We start from the raw sequence: 26725 nt of genomic DNA, 5'->3' as shown, positions 1-26725 counted from the left end.
GAGGCACATCCGAAACCAGTGCTCAACTTCCTAGAGGCAGTGGGAATAAGTCAGACAGACCCAGATTCAAGTTCAGGTTCCTAATTTAACTGCATCCAGAAGACCGCACAGAGCTCAGCTTTCCACTACATAGCAGACAATTGTGACATGCATGTACGCAGGCATGCTGCCTAACACAAAACCCGGCACACAGTGGGCTCAAGAATAATTAATCATTTCTTGTCTTCTACTGTGAGGTAAGACTGCCTTTGCCTGCCCACTTTAGCCTTCTATGGCTTCCCTGGAATTGGGTGTGGTCAGTACTGTTTGTTGGCTAACCCAACAGGCATTTCAAGCTGCACGGCCCTTGCTGCCTCCATTTCAGAGCACAGGAAAGCTAAACTTGGTATCCAGATTTCCCTCAGCTAAGGATGGCAGTCAAGGAAGTGACCTAGTTCTGGCTGCTGAGACCCAGGCAAACATCTTCTGGGAAAGCTTTTGCTTTTCCTGAAATAAATGACAAATACAGCTGGTGTCTTGACAACTCTTTCCCACTTCTTAGTGCCTTGAATACAAACATGCCATCTGGAGTTACAGCATCCATCTTGCAACCATGAGGCAATAAGTCAACAAATTAAGGATGACAGGGCAGGAAGGTAGGAGCCCGTGTTTTGAAGACATTAATCAATCCTCACCTGCCTTCCTCCAGACTTCTGGTGACACAAGAAATGTAAGTATGGCTAAAAACATTTCTTAGTGACCGTATGGACAGAGGAATCATTTGAGGAAGCATATTTCGATCGTAAGGAAAAAGAGAGGTCCCAGTTGTTAGGTGATGCTCCCTTTATGCCACCAGAAGCAGGAAGAGCTAGTGAAAAGAGCAAAGTTTCCTTCATTCAATACACAGCATCTCAAATTTTCTCTCTGGCTGCTTTCCCCAACCCCGCCAAACAACCCCTTCAAACGAAAGATCACAACATCCCAACTCCGGTGCCTCCTTTGCCACATGACCAGGCCAGAGATTATTTCTTCTTTAAGCCTTCATTTGATATCATTATTAGGATCTTTTTTTTTTTTCCCCCTTTCTGGGATTCTCTTGTATTCCAAAAGGAACATTTATATTCCTGGCCATATATACCCAGAGCTGCTTGTAAGCTATGCTTAACTGCCCATGCTAGAAAGCAATAAACGTCCTTGATGGGCCTTGTTTAAGCCTTTGGATATATTAGCAAGTCCCAGAGACACTTCAGAACTTAAATACGGGAGAAAATGTTCCAATTACAACTGGCAAGACAGATCACAGGAGATGAGAGAGGAAAGAGGGAGAAACAAGATGAGGAGAGAGTTGGGAGAGATAAGTTTCCTCCGTGGCCGTGGTGTGACTCATTCTGGCAGGAGTTGGGTAATTCATTATTCTAGAGGTGCTGTGCAGCCTGGCCAGCAGCATGATTAATAGCCCAGTGCCGTGTGCATCACCAATAGAACAGAGACAAATTCTAGTGCCTCCGAGAAGGCAGAGGCACGCACACAACTTCTGGCTGGTGGGGGGCTAGCTGGCACAAAGGAACCTGAACATAACAAGAGGCCATTCCTCTTGGGGCTGGGTTGCTCAACAAGTGAAGAGGACTTTCAGAAGGCCAAACCAGCCATACAAGGAGGGTGGGGGGGGGCGGGGTGGTGGGCGGCGGGCAGGAGAAGAGCCCCAGTGTGCCCTGACAGGTAGAAAGAACACATGTTGTGTAGCGAGCAGACCTGGGGTGACCCCCCTCGACCCTCTGAACCGATGTCCTCACTTGTAGCATGAATAGAACACCTATCTTGCACGGTTAATATGAGAATTCAGTAAGATATGCAGGATACTTCCCTGGTGGTCCACTGGTTAAGTATCTGCAATGCAGGGCATGCGTTGGTCCCTGGTTGAGGAATGAAGATCCCACATGCCTCAGAGCAAAGTCCACGTGCCGCAACAACTGAGCCCACGTGCCACAACTAGAGATCTGCGCAATACAGCGAAAGATCGCATGTGCCGTAGCTAAGACCCAACACAGCCAAACAAATTTAAAAAACATTAAAAATAGTAACAATCAAAAAACAAGGTATATATGCAAAGTTCCTAACACAAGGCAGTGTACATAGTGGGTATTAACAAATACTGGCACAGACAAATCCTGAGGTCCAATTCTCACTGACTGGCAGTTCAACGAGCAAACCAGCGAGTGACAAGGAGCCCTGGTACTCAAAGAAGTTTCTGGGATGTTACAAGAGTAAACAGGAAGCTTAGAGAAAGCAAACAGGAAAAGGTGTGTCCTTCCTCCTCCAGCCTTGCGATCTACCCAGATGGCCAAGTAGGAATGGGGTTAGCTGAGTCCTGACCCCATCTCCCCTGAGCAGAGGCTAGCAGGGTGGTCTAGAGCTCACAAACAAGAGCTTCATAGCAGATGCAATTGGTGCAGTAGAGTCTACCAAGTTTTGCCAAGACCAAGAAATCAGTAGGTTTTTTTTTAAACGAAGACCAGAAATCATTCTTTCAACATGTAACTTATTCTCTTTTTGGAAATGCTACACCTGGAAAAAGCAAAATGAATTTATTTTATGTGGTCCCTAAGGGAAGCACCTTAATCTAGGGGTGTAAGTTGTAGAGAAGCAGATTCTGGCTCAATGTAAGCAGAAAATTAGAGGTGTAGAGTACAAATAGGTGGCTCAAATTCTATGATATTGCTGGGATTTTTTTTAGGTCAAAATGTCTCCAAATGGCAGTACCTTCATATAAAACATAAACATGAATATTAACTACCATACATTGACTACTTATCAAATGGTAGTGAATTAATTCCTTTATACATGTCAGTTCATTTTATTCTAATATAGCCTTGTCACATACAGTTGTTACTCCCAGAGGCTCAGAAAGGTTAAATAATTTCCCTGAAGTTATACAGTGCAAGGAAGTGATGTCTACATTTGAAACCAATCCTATCCAACTTCAAAGGCCTGACATGCCCTACATCATATACACTACATTATATATAAACAGAACCAAGGTAGTGCAATCAGGGTGACTGAGGTCATTCAAGCAGAGGTTGTTCAGTTTTGCCCAGTCCTGTCTGATTCTTCACGTCCCCATGGACTTTAGCACACCAGGCTTCCCTGGCCTTCACTATCTCCTGGAGTTTGCTCAAACTCATGTCCATTGGGTGGCTGATGCCATCCAACTGTCTCATCCTCCATTGCTCCCCTTCTCCTGCCTTCCATCTTTCCCAGCATCAGGGTCTTTTTCAGTGAGTCAGTTCTTTGCATCAGGTGGCCAAAGTATTAGAGCTTTAGCTTTAGCATCAAGGCTTCCAATGAATATTCAGGATTGATTTCCTTTAAGATTGGCTGGTTTGTTCTCTGTGCTGTTCAAGGGACTCTCAAGAGTCTTCTCCAGCACCACAAATTGAAAGCATCAACTCTTTGGTGCTCAGCCTTCTTTAGAGGTAGTTATTCACAATCTCATTTCCCCCAGAATTCCTTGTTCATGCTGCTGCTAAGTCACTTCAGTCGTGTCCGACTCTGTGCGACCCCAGAGATGGCAGCCCACCAGGCTCCCCAGTCCCTGGGATTCTCCAGGCAAGAACACTGGAGTGGGTTGCCATTTCCTTCTCCAATGCATGAAAGTGAAAAGTGAAAGGGAAGTCACTCAGTCGTGTCCGACCCTTAGCATGGACTGCAGCCTACCAGGCTCCTCCATCCATGGGATTTTCCAGGCAAGAGTACTGGAGTGGGGTGCCATTGCCTTCTCTGTCCTTGTTCATGTACATTTGAAATGTGACCACAGGGAAATATTGAAAGAACAGGTTATTTTCTTCACCTGGGGATCAACTGAGAGCCTGGATGAGGTGGTAGTATATCCGACTAAAAAGTCCTGTGCAAGTGGGTGTGAACATGGAGCACAGGAATATGTTGGGTAGAAGTTTGTCTCTGCCAGGAACAGTAACGTTGGTGTCTGTATCATCCTTTCTTCCTGCCACACGGGGATGGGAGTTTTGCTGAAATTTCAGTAGACAGAGGTCAGGCCTCATGTGAGAGGCCAACCTCACTCTGCAATGTGAAGATCATCCTCTCACAAAGCACATCGCATACACTTCGGTGATGCTCCCTGGCTAGGCAAGTGTTCACTTTCTCTCCAGCTGAGCCTCTTACCTTCAGGGGTGCTTTTCATTCTGTCTGAATAAAGCCAATTATCTGTAACACAGGAGGATGAGTACTTGCTCTAGTCAGAGCACAATACTCACCCAAACCCTGCAGGAGACATCTATGTCTTTAAATGGTCCACAGCACCTGTGTGCAAAGTCTCAGAGTTTAGGTGGATAACAAACGACATTAGCACAGATCAGGCCAGTGGATGGGTGGTGGGGTAGAGGGGATACATTATTTCACCATACTTCTCTTACTTGACTAAGCTACTGTAAAAGCATGACCAGTATATGGTGTAAAAAACTAGAACAGTTACAGAAAGATATATAAAATAAAAAGTTTAACATGTACATTCTGCTGTGTTTATAATGAATAATCAACAAGGACCTACTGTGTAGCACAGGGACCTCTGCTCAATGTTAAGTGGCATGCTGGATAGGAGGGAAGTCTTGGGAGAGAACGGATACATGTATATGCATGGCTGAGTCCCTTTGCCGTCCACCTGAAACTATCACAACACTGTTAATCAGTTATACTTCAATATAAAAAGTTAAAAAAAAAGAAGTTTAAGTTCTCCATCCACATGCCATTCATCCATCAGGTAGGGGAGAACCAGACTCTACTCTGTGTACCGGAAGCTGCTCTGTGTACCTCACACTATATCTTGGAATCTGCCCAACTTCAACATATACACTATCTCATTGTTCAGATGGCTGTGTAGTACTCCAGTGGACAGCTGTGCCAGCCCACAGACAACGTCCGTTAGTGAGTAGTTCCGTTAAAGCAATAAATACGTAGGACTATAAAACACTCGGCAAATCCCCATCTAACTGAAATGAAATTCAAGTTAAAAAAATAAAAATTTAAACAGCCTAGGAATTTTGAACAGCTTTATTAATTCCAAGTCTTTTGAATGCTTATTATTAAATGAGAAAGCTTTCATTATTGCCCCACGTACTTATCAGGAAAATGAAACCTTGCCTTTTGCTTGAAGTGTTTTGACAGATGTTCTGAAAACAAGCAAGGAAGGGCTCTAGGGGAAAGGGAACACACCAGGCAAATGAGATTCTGGCTCCTCCTTAGGGTAGGGGCTACTTTCAGTCAGTGGCATACTGTGCCCAGCAGGTATCAGACAAAACCAGACTGCAAGAAAAAGCATGGGCTCTTCAGCCTATTTTCTTATATAGAAGCTCCTATTTTATTGAATTGCTATAGTTAAAAAAAAAACAAAAACACAGCAGTTTCTAAAGACATTGCTGCTGCTGCTGCTGCTAAGTCGCTTCAGTCGTGTCCGACTCTGTGCGACCCCATAGATGGCAGCCCACCAGGCTCCCCCGTCCCTGGGATTAGGCAAATAAAATAATACTCAGGGGCTTTCCTGGTGGCTCAATGGTAAAGAATCTGCCTGACAATGCAGGAAACACGAGTTCAATCCCTGCCTCAGGAAGTTCCCACATGTTGCAGAACAGATAAGCCTGTGCACCTCAACTATTGAGTCTGTGCTCTGGAGCCCAGGAGCTGCAACTGCTGAGTGGAGTGCCCTAGAGCCCAGCTTCGCAACAAGAGAAGCCTCCCCAAGGAGAAGCCCGTGTGCCATGACCAGAGACTAGCCCCCGCTTGCTGCAACTAGAGGAAAGCCCGCATAGCAACAGAGACCCAGTGCAGCCAAAAGTAAATTAAAAAAATCTTAAAACAAGAAATAAATAATAAAATCAAACTATATTCCTTTGCATTTTGTCTTTATTTGAAAGAAAGGGCTTTTGTGAAAGAAGAGCTGACAAAGCCCAGTGGCCTTCAACTCCTCTTTTATTCTAAACATGCCCTCTAGGCTCAAAGTATCTACAGCACGTGAGAGTGAAGTGCTACGGTCAGTCTCTGAGGCCAGGATACACACTGGGTCAAATGGACAACCAAACACAGCAACAAACCACTGAACTTTGATAAGGTCGCAAATGGACTTTCTAGTAAAAAACTGCATATACAGGTAGAGCTTGGCTAATTCCTTTTGCATAGTGAGTATTCAATAAATACACACTGAGTGAATGAATAAATGGTTTTGAAAGTTGATGTATTGCTGAGCTGTCTCCTGGTGACAGGCCACATTCCTAAGAATAATGAACAGAAAAAAAAGATAAGATCTGATGCTGAGAAAGAAATAGCAAGATTATTTGAAGTATAGCTTCTTCTCTGATTCACAGAAAATCTGCAAAGTGGTTGGAACGAATCTTCAAAGAACGCCCAAATCTTCCTTTCTGCTTGGTCTTCCTAATCCACCCTTCTGTTGTGCTCCTTCTTTCACTCATGACAAGCGGACAATGAAGCTCATATTCTTGCCATGACTTTTTCCTCCTCTTACACAACCTACATTTATGGCAATCCAAACAAGTAAGTCGCACTGAAGGTCTAAAATGGCTGATACGGTTGAATTTGTTCTCTCATCACGATCCTTTATCTTTTAATAAAAGACAGAAATTAATCTTTGATTTCCTAGTGTCTCAGGACCTTCCAGCACCTCTGAAGCCTCCCAGTGCAGCACAATGCTCCCTGTGGTTATTCATACATTTGGTTGTGTCCACACCTAGAGTTATGCATCAGGCTTTGTCCACACCTATAGTTATACATCAGGCTTTGTCCACACCTATGGTTATACATCAGGCTTTGTCCATACCTACAGTTATATATCAGGCTTTGTTCACACTAGGATGATGCATTAAGCTCAAAAACTTTTCACCAACCCCAAGCTATATTCCTTAATCTGACTATAAACCATAATCTAAAGAAAGAGATTCAAGATATCAGTTTAATTCCAAGCTTCGGCTTGATCAGAGGAGTTCTCTTCTAGTTACTCTACTGAAAATAGCTAAGTCACAGGGATCTATTTTATGCCACAGAACAAAAGTCCCATATATATTATAGGCAGACAAAATACTTACAGGCTAAAATGAGGTTAAATGTTTGAAACACTCTGACTCTCTATGGTGTTATAAAGCAATTTAAAATATCTATGGCCAAGATATAGACCAGTTAGCACTTGTTAAGTACAACTATAGTTTGAAGAATTGCTTATAGCCAATCATGGTACACATTATCTGGTCTGGGACATATATTTTGTAGTGGCTCCTCTGAAGGGATTTGCAAATTAAATTATTTCAATGTGCTTATCATTAACAGTTTAAATAAATGACATTTATTTTGGCAAAAGATTAATTTTTAACTTGGCAGCTGTGTTCAGACAGATTGTTGTTAGGTTATTACAGTGACTAACTGTGAAAGAAGGAGGAAATTTACAGAAGATTATTTTGTTTTTAGACCTTCAAACTTGCATTTCTCCAAAGAGGCAAATAATTTTGTCAGTGCCCTGAGACACTGGGTCCCAAAGACATTGCAATGTTTGCATCTTTGTGACCTGATTTCAATAATAACACCATATGTGGAGAACTAAAAATGTTCTTTAATAGAGGAATTCTTCAAATATACTCTTCAGAGTCTGTTTTGTTGGTAAATTGGACATTTATATTTTATATATTGGATTTTTTTTTAATAGGTTCAATGATTTTTCATCATCATCATTGTATATATTGGATATTTATACTCCTATATATATTTATGTAGGAGTGCATCATAGGGAAACATGGTAGTATTTAGGAAAATCTCTGAACAGAGAGCTTGGAGATATGGGGCCAAGTCTGTGAGAAGACCACTAACTGGGTATGGATTGTGCAGTTCCCACATCTGTAAGATGAGGGTATTTCAAAGTAATCATTAAAGTCCTTTGGTGAAAAGTCCATGCACCTGTGGAAAAGAGGAGGGCTTCTTGGAGAAGGAGAAAACTTTCACCTCTCCACTTAAACACTGCTTTGAGTTACTAGCAATTTTCCAGTTGATGATACAAAACATCAAGCCACAAATCAAATTTCTATCAAACATGGCAATAGGCTATAGAAACACCATAAAGTAGCTATAAACATCCCATCTGATTCTCTCTTATTTTGAAAAGAAACTCTAATAATTAAACTTTGAACTATGTAGAAATGACTAAATATAATTATTTTTAACCAGAAAACGATGACCTAAGAAAATGAACTCATGTCTTGATTTCTTTTAACATAAAAAGCTCTCAGAATACATATGCTTTGCCAAAAATCTAAACTACAACCAAAATAAAAATCTATTTTCTAGTAAGAAGCAAGAGAAGATTAAAAGAACACAGAAAATGGTTTAAACATCTATATACATTTTTTTTACAAATAGGCAATGAGATATGATGAGTGAGTTTGTTAAAAAGATTCTCGCTTGAATGTCATAATTTTAAACTCAAGAAATGGCTTTTGTAGCTCAGTCAGTAACGAATCTGCCTGCAGCGCAGGAGACCCGGGTTTGATCCCTGGCTTGGGAAGATCCCCTGGAGAAGGAAATGGCAACCCACTCCAGTATCCTTGCCTGGAAAATCTCATGGACAGAGGAACCTGGTGGACTGTAGTCCATGGGGTCGCAAAGAGTCGGGCACGACTGAGCAACTAACACTAACACTAACTAACTTGATTTATACAAATCACAAGCCCAAAGCCATGAGCAAATTCTCTATAAGTCTTAGAGTGAGATGTTTAGGCATGGCTGGAAACTTATGAAGAGTAAGAAGACATACCTTGAAATCATATGTGGCATCTGGGTTTTCATCGCAGGCAATAACTTCTGGCGCCATCCAGTAGGGTGTTCCGATGAAGGTATTCCTCCTGCCCACTGTTCGATCAAGCTGGGCACTGACTCCAAAGTCCACTAGTTAAGAGAAGACAAATGAATAGTTTGTGATCTAAGGTCTTATACGGTGATAAAATGAATATTTTTTTTTATTGTGGTAAAATATACAACATAAAATTACCATTTTAACCACTTCATAGCGGACAGTGTTGTGGTATTAAGTACATTCAGTTTCCGGTGCAACCATAACCACCATCCAACTCCTGAACGTTTTCATCTTCCTCAACTGAACCACTAAACACTAACTCCTCTTTCTCCCTTCTGCCCCAGGTGCCTTGAAAGCAACATTCTACTTTATGTTTCTATGAATCTGTCTACTATAGACAGATACCTCATATAAGTGGAATCATGCAGTATTAGTCTTTTAGAGACTAGCTTATTTTACTTAATGTAATTCCTCAAAGGTTAATGCATGTTGCAGCATGCATTAGAATGTCCTCCCTTTTTAAGACTGAATATTATTCCACTGTCTGTAGGTGCCACATTTCGTGTACGTTCATCTGTTGAGGGCACTCTGGATGCTTCTTCCTTTTCACTCCTGTGACTGCAGTTAAATTAAATACATATATTTAGTTATTTTAGATTGGCGTATAGTTGATTTACAATGTTCTGCTAGTTTCAGGTGTACAGCAAAGTGATTCAGTTATACAGATTCACAGATCTCCTCTTTTTCAGATTCTTCTCCCTATAGGTTATTACAGAGTACTGAGTAGAGTTCCCTGTGCTACACAGTAGGTCCTTGTTGGTTATCTATTTTATATATAGCAGTGTGCACATGCTAATCCCACCCTCCTAATTTCTCCCTCCCCCACCTTTTCCTTTTGATAACCATGTTTATTTTCTATGTCTGTGAGTCTATTGGTTTTGCAATTAAGTTGATTTGCATCATTTTTTTCAGATTCCACACATAAGTGATATCATATGATATCTATCTGACTTACTTAATTTAGTATGGTAATCTGTGGGTGTGTGTTAGTTGCTCTATTGTGTCTGACTTTTTGTGACTCCAAGGACTGGAGCCTGCCAGGCTCCTCTGTCTATGGAATTCTCCAGGCAAGAAGACTGGAATGGGTAGCCATGCTCTTCTCCAGGGGATCTTCCCGACTCAGGTCTCCTGCATTGCAGATTCTTTACCATCTGAGCCACGAGGGAAGCCCATGATAATCTCTAGTGAATGTATATGTTTAAATTGCATATATTAATATAAATGAATAAAGGACACCAATGAGAAAATCACAAGGAGTTATATCTGGTTATATCAGGGCTCCATGGAGGACCAAAAATAGGTGTTAAATAAAAGGCAAGCTTGGACCATAAAGGAGAGTGTTTAGAGGATGCAAAAAAAGTGGTAATCAGCTAAGTTTTCGGAGTCAGACTGCCTATATTTGCATCTCATTTCTGACACTTATTCGTATGTGACCTAGTAGATAAATCTTTTGGAGGTTCATTTTCTTAATCCATAAAATGAGGAGGCTGAGAGTCACATGGAGCTGCTGTAATGTTTAAGTGAAATCATCTACCTTCAAGCATTTTGTACATGATCTGGAACATAATAGTCTCTCATAAGTAACTGTTAATAGTGATGAGTGAACATTCTGAGGATAGCTTATGTAGTCAGTACATATATAACTGCTTTCCCTACCTAATGTATGCTTTTGTTTTAAAAGGGAATATTCATGAGATGAAAGCTTAGTCCCAAATGCTAACTAAGAAAAAAAATAGAAATGATCTATTTTAACAAAAAGGCAAGAGCGAATGTTTGGGATATAAACACAGAAGATATTTAAATCTCTTTGAAAAGAAACAATCATATGGACAGTGATTCTTTTCTAGAAGACAAATTGCATATCTTATAGGATATCTGTCAATGTATGCTCTTACTTATATACATCAAGTAGTCAAATGCATGTGGGCATTCTCTACCTTATCTGGAAAATCCCAGATTTATTGTGGGAAGGGCTCTAATGGAAAGGACCAGAGAAAAGGATTCCCTCACTGGTAACTCTGGCAGACGGAAGTGGGATAATCAATATGTGTGTAAAGTAGAATTTCAAGTATCCATTTTGTATAGGTGCCCTAGGTAATAATGAAATCGATGGAAACAGCACTTAAAATACAGGGGAATATAGCAGGAAATCCATTATTCTAAATGTGTGTGGATATTTTCAATTAAAAAATAAGTCATCATTGTTCTGTTACAGCAGCAACAACACAGACAAACTATAAGATATGGGAAACCGTTTCAAGGTCAGCCACTTCTAATCTAAAGGCTCTTTGCTTAAAAAACAAGCTCAGTTATTTCTACACATTGATTAAGCACATGGTTCTGCTTATAATATTGTATACCAATTCACTTCTAAAAGTGCTTTTAAAAAATGTTTTTTAAATAGGAAAAGAAACATGTTCGTTTCCAGTCTAGGTACAATGACCTCCAAATACACAGTGATACATTTACATTCATTATTTAAAAAGAAAAACAGCTGAAACAATCCTACCAATTCCTGTAATTCCTAGGCTCATTGGATTCTGTTCTTACCTAGCTTAACTTCTGCATTTTCAGTCAGCAAGACATTTTGCCCTTTAATATCTCGATGAATCACTTTATGCTGGTGCAGGTGACTCAGCCCCTGGAGTGACAGAGAGTTGGGAAGGGTTAATAGGAATATAAATCCAGGTGCAAAAAAACGTATTTTGGATGTTAATGATCCAAAAAATTTAAACTTACCCAGAGATACTTTCATTATTGTATTCATATCTTTCATGTGGTCATAATTCAAATGTAGCACAATATTCATTTATCCTAAGCTGCAAGCAACTGATCAGTATAAACTGAAATATACAGGCAGGCCTTATGATGCACGGTACTGCGCTAAATGAAACGCCTGCCTGTCAACTCTGATCTCGGGTAACAAGGAACCACACAAGCCATGATATGACTGGTTCCAACATGCACATGTTTCACCTAACAGCACTCTGAAAAGTCAGGACCACCTGTATTTGCCAGCTGGTACCCGGAACATCTACAGAGTCTGTACAGAAAACTGATTTAACAGAAGTCCCCACTTTTGGGGGCAATTTTTGAATTGAAAAGTTTAAAAGTTACCTTCTATTATATAATTTTAATTAAGCACAGTATTACTCAGACCAACCAAGAAATTTCCCATTAGCTTTAACCAATGGCTCACATTAAAAAAAGAGGAAAACAGCAATTTTTATTTCCTTTGTGAATGTTCACCACCGTCATTTTTTAGTGCTTTATGATATTTGTGACTTTGTGCTCATTATGTGAAATAATTATTCAGTGACATCTCAACCTCATTGTGTTCCATTTTTCCATGAATTATCCTGACTTAGGCTTTTATGTGGTATGAGTTCTAAAAACAGACTTGTTCTAAGGTGGTTTCTCAGATACACTGTAACCTAAAAGAATCTAAAACTGGCATACTGAAGTAAATCACATTATATCTATGCTTGTGAATTCAAGCATCGGATACCCAAGTGTTGTCACTTTTTATTTATTTTCTGTACTTTCCCCATGCACTGTAGCACTGCTCTGGTTGTAAATCAGGTGACCAGAAGAAGTGGGTCTGTTCATGGACTCTCTGTTCTATTTCCTTGGCCTTTGCCTATCCTTATGACAATACCACCCTGTCTTAACTACTTAGCAACTTTACAAGAAGTCCTGAAAACTGGCAGCATAAAATTTTCACCTTTGTTCTTCAAAATTGCCTTGATTATTCTTGGTCTTTTGTTATTTTCATATGTTTAAAAAATCAGCTTGTACATCCACAAGTGTATCTAGAAGGATTTGAAGAGGCAGTTTATGATACCAAGGATCAGACTGGGGAGAAATAACATCATTACAATACCAAACATTCTAATTTATGTAACAGTTTCATGTTTTGTTCCCTTATATTAAGAAGGCAGAACAAATAAATAAATGTCAAGCAGATCTAGTAAGGAATGTTCAGCGGACATATAGTAGCCTCCTTATTAATAGCAAGAGATAAGTAAACTGACCCAAACAAATTAAAATATGACTAGCTATCTTCCTGAAGTGAACTCAGCAAATATGACACTGCTGTGCAGACTGTCTGACTCTGGAATTTGTGGGCAAAACTGGGCAGATGGGCACATTCTTGCCCAACTGTTTTGACTGATTTTAGAGACTGTCTCAAAGAAACTTTTTAAGGTAAAATGAGTTAAACTAGGTTTTATGTACTAAAATGGCTAACGTCATACAAGCCTAAATTAGTTATACACTTTCACAAGTTGAAAACTCAAACAAGTGACCAAAATATCCTTAAACAATCCATCTCCTAAGTGGAAAACTATCTCTGTGATCTAAAATCAGAATTCCAACTGGAAACTCCATAGGAAATGAATCCCAGGTTAAGGGAAATCACCCAACTAACCCTTCCAATGAGAGTGCACATGCCTTTTCAGTTGTTTTTATTTGTTCAGTTTTTTTGCTCAGTTGTATGTGACTCTTGGTGACCCTATGGACTGTAGCCCGTCAGGCTCCTCTGTCCATGGGATTCTCCCAGCAAGAATACTGGAGTGGGTTGCCATTTTCTCCTCCAGGGGATCTTCCTGACCTAGGGATCGAACCTGTGTCTCCTGCATTGTCAGGCAGATTCTTTACCACTGAGCCACCCGGGAAGCCTATTCAGAATGGCTCTCCCTTCATAACAGCAGACCACAACACATACCACTGCCACCATCACTGTTAGAATAAAGCTCTAAGGAGGTTTCCGACATGGATTATGGAACGAATTAGTGGAAAGTCAGTGTAAAGTTCAATACCTCCCAAGGTTTCCCATGTTGTCACTTACTCGTAAGATCTCCCTGCAGATGTACGCAATCCACTCCTCCTTCAACGTGTTACCTTTTGTGTTCTTGATCAGGTCAGTGACAGAGCCTGCACCACAAAACTCCATCACCAACTGGCAAAGGAAGCAAATAGGCCATTATTATAATTATACTTCAAGACTTCCACTGTGTTAAGAAAGTATAAGGTATCCAGTTGGTTGCTTTGGAATGCCATTTCTGCAAAGAGAAAGTGATCATAAAATGACATATAAAACAGATTTTTATCTTTATTTTTCCCCCAAATGATAGATTTTTTTTGATGTGGACCATTTTTAGAGCTTTTATTGAATTTTGTTACAAATATTGCTTCTTTTTTTAATGCTGTATTTGTTTGGCCTTGAGACATGCGGGATCTTAGCTCCCTGACCAGGGATTGAAGCCTCATCCCCTGTACTGGAAGGTAAACTCTTAACCACTGGACCACCAGGGAAGTCCTGGAAAGATTATTTTTAATTTTCCAATCTGAAAATTACAACTGGAAATTGAGGGAAATCTCCATATTCTAAGTGTGTGTTTTAAATGAGGGCAGCTAGGTTGGTTCAGATGGAATTGAGACCATCCTTGTGGTTTTACTTAGCGGTCAAGCCCATCTTTCCTACAGAAGTAGGCTCATCCCCCTCTGAAAGAGCTGTGGTTGTCTAGGCAATCCCAAGCCAGAACAATAGAAGCGCACATTGTTTATGTTATTGGTTTGTAAGTGGCACTGTAAGCTGTCAGAGTGAGGACTATCTGCTTTTAATTAACTTCAGCAAATGTTCCCAAGAGGCTGGACATATCAGATAAATTCACTAAACAATAAGCCCTAATTTAGCACCTTTCATCCAGAAAGCTCCAAGTTCTCTATAAATATAAACTCATTACAGGACTCAGCAACTTTATAAAATAGGCAGAAAATAAACATCTCCCTTACTTAATGGTGAAGTAGAGACTAGAAGAAAAAAAGCAATCCATCTGCTTTTACATTCATTTTCTACATTTAGAAAAACACATCCATTTCCATACATTCTCCCTCTTCTTCAAAAGTCTTCAGCAAAAGTCAACTTATTAGGTACCTTTAAACATAATTATAAGAAAAGAGTTTAGGATGACTAGCAATCAGTCTCTGATTTGACGCTAGAAACAGAACTAAAACAGAGACATAATGAAATCACATTGATGATTTTGGCTTTGTCCAAATGTGCATTCCTAACATCAGCACCATGTCACCAGGTCCTAAAGGATAACCCATCAGGCTGCAAAAAATCTCTGGGCAGAAAGAACATTATCTTTTTTCCCCTAAATGCCTAGGTGAAACTAAAAAAATTATTTTAAAAACTCATAAAATTAGTTTTCTGAATGAGTTTCCAATGTCATTCTGATTTGTCTTCTTATGATTTTATAAAGCATAACAAAACTCTCCACTCTTCTCCAGAGAGCTGGTGAAAGTACACAGATCGATCAAGGGCTCTTGTAAATAAATTTGAAAAGTGCCACACAAGAGCATGCTTCAGCCCCTGCAAAAACCTGTAAAATTATCATATATGAGAGCCAGGAAGCTATGAAAGACTATAAGATCATGCTAGAAAAGATCAAAGAGTCAACTTTAAGAGGTCTCAATGGCCAAAATGGGATAATCTGAGAATCAGAAGCAACTGACAAAGAATTAATCTCAAAAATATAAAAGCAGCTCATGCAGCTCAATTCCAGAAAAATAAACGACCCCATCAAAAAATGGGCCAAAGAACTAAACAGACATTTTTCCAAAGAAGACATACAGATGGCTAACAAACACATGAAAAGATGCTCAACATCACTCATTATCAGAGAAATGCAAATCAAAACCACAATGAGGTACCATCTCACACCAGTCAGAATGGTTGATATCAAAAAGTCTACAAACAATAAATGCTGGAGAGGGTGCTGAGAAAAGGGAACCCTCTTACACTGTTGGTGGGAATGCAAACCAGTACAGCCACTATGGAAACAGTGTGGAGATTCCTTAAAAAACTGGAAATGGAACTACCATACGACCCAGCAATCCCACTGCTGGGCATACACACCAAGGAAACCAGAATAGAAAGAGACACGTGTACACCAGTGTTCATCGCAGCACTGTTTACAATAGCCAGGACATGGAAACAACCTAGATGTCCATCAGCAGACAAATGGATAAGAAAGTTGTGGTATGTATACACAATGGAATATTACTCAGGCATCAAAAAGATGCATTTGAATCAGTTCTCATGAGGTGGATAAACCTCAAGCCTATTATATAGAGTAAATCAGAAAGAAAATCACCAATACAGTATACTAATGCATATATATAGAATTTAGAAAGATGGTAACGATAACCCTGTATGCGAGACAGCAAAAGAAACACAGATGTAAAGAACAGTCTTTCGGACTCTGTGGGAGATGGCGAGGTTGGGATGATTTGAGAGAAGAACATTGAAATGTGTATACTATCCTATGAGAAACAGATCATCAGTCCAGGTTTGATGCATGAGACAGGGTGCTCAGGGCTGGTGCACTGGGATGACCCTGAGGGATGGGATGGGGAGGGAGGCTGGGGGGCGGCGGTTCAGGATAGGAAACACATGTACACCCATGGCTGATTCATGTCAATGTATGGCAAAAACCACTACAATACTGTAAAGTAATTAGCCTCCAATTAAAATAAATAAATAAAACCTTTTAAAAATAAAAATAACTGCAATGTCTTGAAACACACGGAATATGCTTAAGTAAATGCATTAATAAAAACATCCTCTCAAAAAGAATATAACTGGCACTGTTCGAAGAAACTGAAGAACCAATTTCTTATACTTAAACTGGTAAATAAAGGGAAAAAAAATCAAGAATTTACACTGCCTTTCTTTTACAAGTTTTACTACCATGATTACATAATAAAAGAGCTAAAACTTTTCTTCACAAAAACAATATTTCATCTGATAAATGAAAAGGACATAATGGAATTAGAATATCACTATTTCACAACCTCTGATAAATTAGTGGATTTAAGCACCAATCATCAATGGCTGCTCGCATAAAAAGAAAATAACCAGCTAAGATTTATCTCTTGATTAGGGTAACACAACATCACCTAAGGAGTAATCGTGCCTAAAACAAAGCAAAACAAAAACCCCAAACTAAATCTGATTAAGCATCTAGTTCCAGCTACCAGTTTATAGGAAATTAAGAGGACTGAGGAGCAAACACGTTACATGATGGGGATACAATCAATAAAACCTAGGATAAAAAACGCCAAAGAGTAAATGGCCCATTCGCTTCAACAAATATATATAACGGAAGAAGAAGAGATGGAAGGGAAATCTGTAAGTTTAATAACATTTAAAATGGTCTACTAACAAACTGCAGTGAATGCGACTTATCTGGACACTAACATTTTTTTAAAAAGCTGTTGAAATTTTTGAGAACAATCTACAGTCTAGATATTTGCTGACATCAAGGAAATGTGGTTGACATTTTTTAAGGGTGATAATAGTATTGTGGTTATGTGAAAAAATGATCATATTTTAGAGAAGCATCCCTGAAGTATCAATACTTAGGATAAAATGATATGATGAGAGTCTTTTCTACAAATGAGGCTGGGTCAACTGGATATCCACATGTAAAAGAATAATGTTGAATCCTTACCTCATATCACATATAAAAAATTATCTCAGAATGAATCAACGATGTAAATATAAGAACTAGAACTGTAAGACTCTTAGGAGAGAACAAGGGGTAAATTTCCACCACCATGGACTTGGCAATGGTTTCTTAACTTTGACACTAAAAGCACAACCAACAAGAATAAAAATAAGGAAAAGGAGAGAAACTGGATTTCATCAACATTAAAAATCTTGTGCATCAAAAGACATTATCAAGAGGGTGAAATGACAGCTCACAGAATAGACAAAACATGTGCAAATCACATATCCAATAAGGGTCTAGCATCCAGAATCTATAAAGAACACTTATAACTCAACGAGAAAAATATAAACAACACAACTGAAAAAGGGGTGAAACACCTGAATAGGCATTTCTCCAAAGAAGATAGACAAACGACTAACAATCACATGGAAAGATGCTCAATGTCAACAGTCTTTAGGAAAATGCAAGTCAAAACCACAATGAGATACCACGTCACACCCTTTAGGATGAATATAATTTAAATTTAAAAAAAAGTAAAACTGAAAATAATGTGTTGGCAAGAATGTGAAGAAATCAGAACGCTCCTACATGGTTGGAGAGAATGTAAACTGTGGCAAACAGTTAGATGGTTCCTCAGTAAGTTAGAAGTACCGTATATATATATGGTGTATATATATATATACGGTATATATATATATATGGTATATATATATCTGGTATACATATATATAGTGTGTATATATATATATATATACATATATGGTATATGGTGTGTGTGTATATATATATATATATAAAAGAAATAGCATATGACCTAGCAATTTCACTTCTAGATATATACCTACCCCTCAAAATTGAAAACATGTTTTTAAACAAAAACTTGCATATGAATGATCAAAGCAGCACTGTTCACAATATACAAAATGTGGAAATAACCAAACTGTCTATCATCACAGATGAGTAAATAAAATATAGTGTATCCATACAATAGAGTATTATTCAGATATGAAAAGGAATGAAGTACTGATGCATGATACAATGTGGATGAATCTTGAAAACATCATGATATTAATACCTGAAAGAAGCCAGAAGAAGAAAGCTATATGTTGTATAATCCACTTACATGAAATATCCAGAATTGGCAAATCCGCAGAGAATGAAAGCAGATTAGTGGTTTTTCAGGGGGAGGGAAGAATGGGAGTTGCAGCTTAAGGGGTAGAAAGCTTCTTTCTGGGGTGATAAGAAAGTTCTGGAACTCGACAGGAGTGATGGCTGCACAACATTGGGTGCTTAATCTCACTGTTATATACCTTAAAATTATTAAAATGGCAACTTTCAGGCTATGTGCATTTTACCAGACTTTTTCTTTTTTTAGAAAAGATGAAATTTGTTTCAAAATAACAGAAGGGAGGAAGTAGATGAATGTATAGATGGGGCAGGATTGACAACTGGTTGACGATTGTTGGGGCTAGTTTGGGGCACATTATACTGTTCTCTAGTCAAGGCTATGGATGTGAGAGTAGTCATGTATGGATGTGAGAGTTGGACTGTGAAGAAAGCTGAGCGCCGAAGAATTGATGCTTTTGAACTGTGGTGTTGGAGAAGACTCTTGAGAGTCCCTTGGACTGCAAGGAGATCCAACCAGTCCATTCTGAAGGAGATCAGCCCTGGGATTTCTTTGGAAGGACTGATGCTAAAGCTGAAACTCCAGTACTTTGGCCACGTCATGCGAAGAGCTGACTCATTGGAAAAGACTCTGATGCTGGGAGGGATTGGGGGCAGGAGGAGAAGGGGACGACAGAGGATGAGATGGCTGGATGGCATCACGGACTCGATGGACGTGAGTCTGAGTGAACTCCGGGAGATGGTGATGGACAGGGAGGCCTGGCGTGCTGCAATTCATGGGGTCGCAAAGAGTCGGACACGACTGAGCAACTGGACTGAACTGAACTGAACTGAACTGATACTGTTCTGTCCATTTTTGCGTATTTGGGGGATTCTCTATAAATACAAAGTTAAAGAAAATTCTATTTGTGTAAACTGTGTTTCAACAGCAGCAGGATGGACCAAAGAAACACACTTGGGTAGAGAGAGAACATTTTCTTCTAGAGAGCAAAACATGTTTGTGTTCCTTTTCCAAATCCCATTTTGAAAAGCAAGTGACCATACCCCCTACAAGTGCATCCACTGCTCCTGCATCTGCTGGAGAAAATGCCCCAGCGTTGAGCTCTATTAGGCCACATAATTACACTTCCCAAGGAAAGCAGTGGAAGCCCACTGACTCCAGTCTTTCAAAATTAGATTGGATAGAATACTTTCAAATATTCAGTAGGAAACAATCCCGTGCTAGCCAGGCACTAATGTCAGTGATTTCTATAATTTGCTTCTCCATTCAGCTCCAGCTGAAGGCTGCTAAGTTCTTTTCAACTCACTATGGAACAAAATGATTGTTAAATTATGTAATGGGATTTTTTCTTTTTTAAAAAAAAAGAGAGAGAAAAAAAGAAACCAGCATTTGCTAGCAGTCGGTTCCTGCAGCCTCACAGCAACACTGATAATCACTGCCACTGCACAGTGGGGACCCTCCTTCACCACAAGTAACCTCATCACATTAATAAACAGAAACAGGGCTCAACATGCCAAGCCCAGCAGCGATAAGTCAATAACTTCACATCTTGCAAAGCAAGAAATAATGCATCATTAATATTTTCCCTGAAAGGAAGTCCTCAAAGAGTTGACACTGGGGCAACAATACTTGCTAACATTTACTGAGAATCTACCATGTGCCAGGCACTGGGCTGAGTGGTTTGCACTTACTGTTTCATTCATTTTGCTTCCCCTCAATTCCCTTTTCTTTATTTATTTGGAAAAGAAGCTTAGTTTTGGTCCCCAGCCTTATTCATGGTATATATACTCATTAAGCAAATATAGCGGGTTGAAAGCATCATACTTTCTCAGTTACTAGCTATATGACCTTGGGCATGTTCCCTAACTTCACTGGGTTCAGCACTCTGCCACCATCACTATTAAAACAAAAGCATCAGCCTTACATAGTTGATGTGAACACTGTCTTACATAATATAAAGCTTCTGGTAGCCAGAATTCTCAGATTCTATTATTCATCCATTCTTTGGTCTGTTTGCCTTTATTAAAAAAAAAAAAAATTCCAGCTTGGAAGACAGCATTAATAGCTTCCCAAGATCCACTTCACTTGGATGGTTAGGAAATGGCTAAAAGGACACCTATAAAGGCCACTGGGCACGTGTGCTTCTAAAACTTCTATTAATGAACGAGGACCAAGGACGCAACTCTTTTTCTTCAAGCTTGTATCACACAGCAAGAAGACACGTAGGTGCATCCCAGGACACTGGAGCTTTTTATTTGGCAGGTTGGAAGACGGTGGGAGACGTTTAAAAAGAATCTTATATTTGAAATTCTCACTCACTATCACCTACATAACTGGGTCAGAAAATGAAAATACACATGCATGTCACTTGGGAAGACAGGAGGAAGGTTAAGTTGAAGGTGAACACAGAACTGCGCTCAAGCACGATGGGGGCTGGGCCGGGGCCGTACCTGGAACCGTGTCAAGGAGAAGATATTTAAAAAGCAGCACAGTGTGTATAGTGCAACCCAGTTATTAGGGAAAAGGTTGCTTGGGTTGTTGAACGTGGGAAGCTATTTCTATGTGAACTAAAATGATAAAAATTTTAAAACAAAGAGTTCTAGCATATTTCACAATTTGCATGGTTGTTTATCACTTTTTTTTTTTTTGGTCTGATGAGCAGGAGGTTTTCTCTTAGAGCTTGTGGGATAAGGAGGTTGTTTTCTTTTAATGCCCTCCTGTTCATTCTTCCTCCTTCAGGACAGTACAGAAGTCAAGGTTCTCTGGCCTCAGCGGATCTCAGACGGGGTGTCCGAAGCACTATCTCAGCCCTCCCTGAGGTCACCCCCTAACTGGGAGGGGTGTGGGTTTGGAATCAGCAGATGTGGTCACTTTTAACTTGCCCTTTCCAACCGTAGTCACCTCTGAAAGAATTTTAAAAGGTCTATTCTCAGAACCAGCCTAAGAGGCTTAGGATGATTTCTGGGGTCCCAAAGGTATTAACTTACTCGCTAACAAGAAACAAAGTTTTAAGCTATTTTAAAACTGTGGACTAGCCCAGACTGCCTTGACAGCAACATATTAACCCAAATGTCACTAGTCAGTCACCCACAAGAAGAACGACCACTAACAGATTCCTTCCCTTTTATAGTAAAAGAGGAGATGAGAGAGAGGACAGGAAGAGGAAGGGGCAAGGGGATGAAGGTCTGCCTAAAGTGAAGGAAGTCTGCACCAAGGGCCTCCCTGGTGGCTCAGTGGTAAAGAATCCACCTACCAATGAAGGAGATGCAAGAGACCTGACCTGGGTTCGGTCCCTGGATTGGGAAGATCCCCTGGAGAAACAAATGGCGACCCATTTCAGTATTCCTGCCTGGGAAATCCCATGGACAGAGGAGCCTGGCAGGCTACAGTCCATAGGGTCACAAAAGAGTCGGACACGACTCAGTAACTAAACAACAACTGCACCAAGCGATTGCACAGACAATCTAAGAAAAGGGAAGGAAGATAAATTTCTAAGAATTCAAAAGTCTGCAAAGGATCAGCCCTACTGACCTTGAAGGTCCAGAAACATCAGCAAGGCACAGGATATTTGTATCATGTGTAGCTGGGAACAGCCACAGATCCCATCTGCACGAGTTACGAAGGTGTAAATAAAACCCAAACTCAGTACTTTGTTACAGAATGCAGCTTCATTTGCCAAAGGGAGTTTAAGTTGCACAATTAAAAAAAAAAAAAATGTGTGTACAGAGGTACAACAATTGCTGGGTTTACATTTATCACTTCAATCAACTGATGGAAAGGTAAAGCAAACTGTTTTGCCGTAAAGCAACAGCAAAACTGTTGGCAATTTCAAATTGGGAAACCAACTGAGAAACCTAAACAGGTTTTTGCATTTATTTTTAAACCAGCATGTATTTGGGGAAACAAAAACTCCTTTGGCTTCTGAATTAAATTTTTAGACTCGAAAAGAGAATGCGTATAACTACATATTCTAAGTGTTCCAAAGATAAAAAGATGAGCCCCAATGATGTGAAATCTCAGATTTTGTCAATAAAGTTTCTGGATATGTATTTTGAGAATAACAATCAGAGTTTGAATGTACTAAGCCAGCTCGTTTTCTTAGCAACAAGAAACCTGCCCAATTGACAGCTAGAAATGCTCTGTGGTCGCCCATGTCTAAGGAGAGAGCCGTCTCAGAGTTAGCATGGTAGCATTCAAGGAAAGAGAAGTTAGCTGCCTCCTGGATTTGGTATCTGGTGCTCAAATTTCTCAGAAAGCACGCAAGATCTTCTGAAGGGTATATCCTATTAGAGATAAATCATAACATGTCCATTTGAGCCTTGGATCAAATCAGAGACTAACCTCAAAGGTTATATGAAATTTACAAGTCTCCCTCTTAGAAAGAATTTACGGGTAGTGACAGGGGAACAAGTTTTCAGAAAAGTTAACAACAGAAAAAGGAAAAAACAACACTGGCTTTAGAAGACTTAGGACTCACGACTAAGAAACTTGGTAGTTGAGAATTCTGAGAAGTGTAATGCAAATAGGAATATTGCCGTTGACTCAAAATTAATCTAGACTAGGAACCAGAGGGTTATGTAGACCATTAACAGAGTAACTTTCTGCAAAGTTGATTCAGTAGTATGTGTCCAACTCTTTGGGGGCCTATAGACCATAACCTGCCAGGCTCCTCTGGTCCATGAGATTCTCCAGATTGCTATGCCCTCCTCCAAGGGATCTTCCTGACCCAGGGATGGAACCCTAGTCTTTTATGTCTCCTGCATTGGCAGGTGGATTCTTTACCTGGGAAGCCCAAAAGGAAGCTTAGCAGAGGATGGTTGCTGAGCAGAGATAGTAACTTTGGGCGTACATCAAGTCTACCTTTTGCTAAGGTAAAAAGCAGTTTAGGCACAGTTCAAATGAAATTCATTAGAATAAAAAAAGAAGTCATTTTCACACTCTTGTCACTTAATCACCCATTAATTCATAAAAATGGCTCTATTAAAGCTGAACTCAAGCTCAGTTGCACAATATTAAATCAGGTGTAACTTTAGCTCTGTGTTTGTATTTAAGTAACTTACATTCTGTGTCTATAGCTCATGCAGTGGGGCAGCTCCAAGACTGGGAAACAGTGTACAATCACTCTTCCTACTATTTACTTGGTCTTAAAATTTTCCACTCACAAATAATAAGACTCAGTTACTTCTTTAGACAAATAACCTAGGTTGAAAATACGAAGGAAGGGAATTCTTTAGTAATAAGAATTTAGTTTTATTTACATGTGTCCTCAGTCACTCAGTCGAATCTGACTCTGCGACGCCATAGACTGTATCTGCCAGGCTCTGTCCATGGAATTCTCCAGGCAAGAATACTGGAGTGGGTTGCCATTTCCTTCTCCAGGGGATCTTCTCAACCCAGGGACTGAACCTGTGTCTCCTGCATTGGCAGGAGAATTCTTCACCACTTGAGCCACCATCTTACTAGACCAACCTACATTTTGGAATCTAATCAAATTTATTTCCTTTTATAAGATATTCTAGCCCTGTGATTGTTGTGGTGGTATCAAAAGAGATGGCAAAATATGTGTGATTTTGCTTTCTAACTTGAGGAAATTCGCCCGTTTAATAGACAGGCCTTGTCACTCCCAGTGTCTGAAGGGCACGCAGCAAAGTGGAGGGCCTCTCTTTGCTGAGACGGAACAGAATGAGATGGCCATGTTGTGTGTCAGGGCGCCTTGTTTCGGAGAGATTGGAATCTTTATTGAAAGAGCTCCCTTTTTTGATTTCCGGATCAGGCCCTGAGCAGTTGATAAGGGAGAATTACTTGGCCATTATCAGAAGTAGTTGTAATTCCACAAAGAGCTGGGACTAAACAAGAGTTTATCTCTGTGACAAGACTGATAGAATTCACACAGATTATAATTCAATCAGACACCTAAAATAGCACTTATATTGGCTGGTGGCATATGTGCAAACTTCTGGCCTCCAGCCACAGCACAAGAAATACCTGGGGAATAGTTCCTGTGGTCTGAAAACTGGGAATAAATGTTAGAGGGCTACTCTTGGTTGCTACAGGCTCTGTCTCTATTTAATCCATAATAATATTTTTAAAGAAATGTAATCCTAAAAGAATGCCATTAACCCAAAGAGTCAACTCTCTGTGACCTTTGCAATTATTTGCTAAAACACTCCCAAAGGGTTTAATGTACTTTTCAAAGTATATTTCTAAGACTTAAGAAATACCATCTTTGTAGCACCAGCTAACAGGTCTCGCTATCCTCTCGAAAAGCTGGGGAAACTGAAAATTTTCACGAATGGAAATGAATAGTGAACTCAAAAATAAATTTGTTTAGGGACTTCCCTGGCGGTCCCGGTGGTTAAGACCCCATAATCCCACTGCAGAGGGCTAAGATCCTGGACGCTATGGGGTGCAGGCCCCTGCCAAAATACAGGTTTAAACACAAAGCTTCAGTCCTACTTGGAACACCAACCTTTGACCTATTTTTTGCAACTTCTGAAACTATTTTTCACAAATAAAAGGAGAAGAATGCAGGGTTTGATTCTAGCATCAGGCAGCTTGAGGTTAGCTAACACACTGGCTTCATCACCCAGTAGCTGTGAATCCTCAAGCAAACTTCTTAAGTTCTCCGAGCCTAATTTCCTCATCTGTAATAAAGTGGGGATAATGAGAATATTTAATTTGTAGAGTAGTTATGAAGATATAGTGAAATAATATGACAATGCAAACAAATATATGACTGCAAATGTTAAGCAGGTGATAAATATTACTTGCCATTGTTGTTAACACAGAATGCCTGTGGTTTGACGAGTCAGAGGCCTTGGACCCAGTACACACTATTATATTCTATCATCAAGTTTGCATCAATATTGTGATCTGGTACTAATTTCCCAACTGTTATGTTTCTGTTCTGCCTTTAATTTTCTACAAAGAAAGAAAGTGATGTTGCTCAGTCGCGTCTGACTCTTTGCGACCCCATGGACTGTAGCCTAGCAGGCTCCTCTGTCCATTGGATTTTCCAGGCAAGGGTACTGGAGTGGGTTGCCATTCCTTCTCCAGGGGATCTTCCCAAGCCAGGGATTGAACTCGGGTCTCCCACACTGCAGGTAGACGCTTTACTATCTGAGCCACCAGGGAATTTCTTATCAAATCGAACAACTATAAAAAGAAATGATGCTCTTGTACCTATGAGATATTTCATAGCTTTGTATTTTCATCCTCAGTGACACAGAAGCTGATGGACTAGCTAGTGGGGATGGTCAGAACAGTCCTCTGCAAGGGCACAAAAAGGGCATCTGACAAAGGGGCAGGGGGTCCCCTGCTTCCAAGCAGGATGTGAGGCCTGAAACAGCATCTGATTGCAAGTGGGAAAAATGGAATGTGAAGGCAGGGGTCCTCCCCACGTGGCCCATGATCACTACTTACAAATGCCCTTTTGTGAACTTCAGGAAGGGGACTGGCTTGCTCCAACAGTTTCCTTCCTGGTCCTTCCTGCTTCTCCTCTGGCCCCTATCTGGCCTACTCTCAACCCAGCACCCAGAGGGACTCCTTCACTCTGTGAGTCAGATTCTTTCCCCCACCCCCTTCAAAACCCTTGAGTGGCTCCCACCTCACTCGGAGGGAAAGCCGACATCCTGCCAATGCCCTGTAAGCCCTTGCCTGATCTGGCCCCATCTCCCACATCTTTTGGTCACATTGGCCTTGTCGATAATCCTGAAAACACCAGGCCTGGAGTGCTCAAAGTTATTCACAAGGGGGTTCCCCTGGCCACTGCAGCCCCTACCTGCATCCTCATTAGCCTTTCCCTGCTCTTCTAGGCATATGCACTTTCAGCTTTTCGAACAGTTTTCTGACTTAATACGATTGTGGTCTGTAGCAAGCATGTACACTGCGTGCAACTAGGGGCTTCCATCAGTTTCGTTCACTGATGTTTCTTATCTTAAGTGTCTAGAAGAGTGCCTCATGCCTAACAAGTGCTTGGTATGTATTTGTTGGATGAATGAATGAGTGGGTGAACAGATGAACACATACGCACGCAAGCTCCTGGTTCCCAGCCACCACAGCCATCTCTACGACAAGAGCAATGGGCCAGGGTGAGAACTGGCAAGCAGTGACTCATTTCTAGAGCATCAAACCTCCTGTTGGTACCCTGCAGATGCAAACAGGCTTGCTGCATACCTCCCA

General features: G+C 40.3%; 1 protein-coding gene across 6 annotated transcripts in view; it reads right to left on the bottom strand.

The window, feature by feature from the left end:
- TNIK (TRAF2 and NCK interacting kinase) overlaps positions 1–26725 on the bottom strand; it is a 396955-nt gene that overhangs the window by 122708 nt on the left and 247522 nt on the right. For all 6 annotated transcript variants that reach the window (XM_013964598.2, XM_005675313.3, XM_013964609.2 and 3 more), the window contains exons 5-7: positions 13746–13856; positions 11447–11537; positions 8798–8928 (exon numbers count right to left, since the gene is read on the bottom strand). In XM_013964598.2, the coding sequence (XP_013820052.1) occupies positions 8798–8928; positions 11447–11537; positions 13746–13856 (333 nt within the window). The remainder of the gene's footprint in view (positions 1–8797; positions 8929–11446; positions 11538–13745; positions 13857–26725) is intronic.

Source organism: Capra hircus, chromosome 1 (assembly GCF_001704415.2).
Source record: "Capra hircus breed San Clemente chromosome 1, ASM170441v1, whole genome shotgun sequence".
Taxonomy (NCBI): Eukaryota; Metazoa; Chordata; class Mammalia; order Artiodactyla; family Bovidae; genus Capra; species Capra hircus.
Note: the sequence above shows the minus strand (reverse complement) of the source record. Positions and strands in the feature narration are given on the sequence as shown.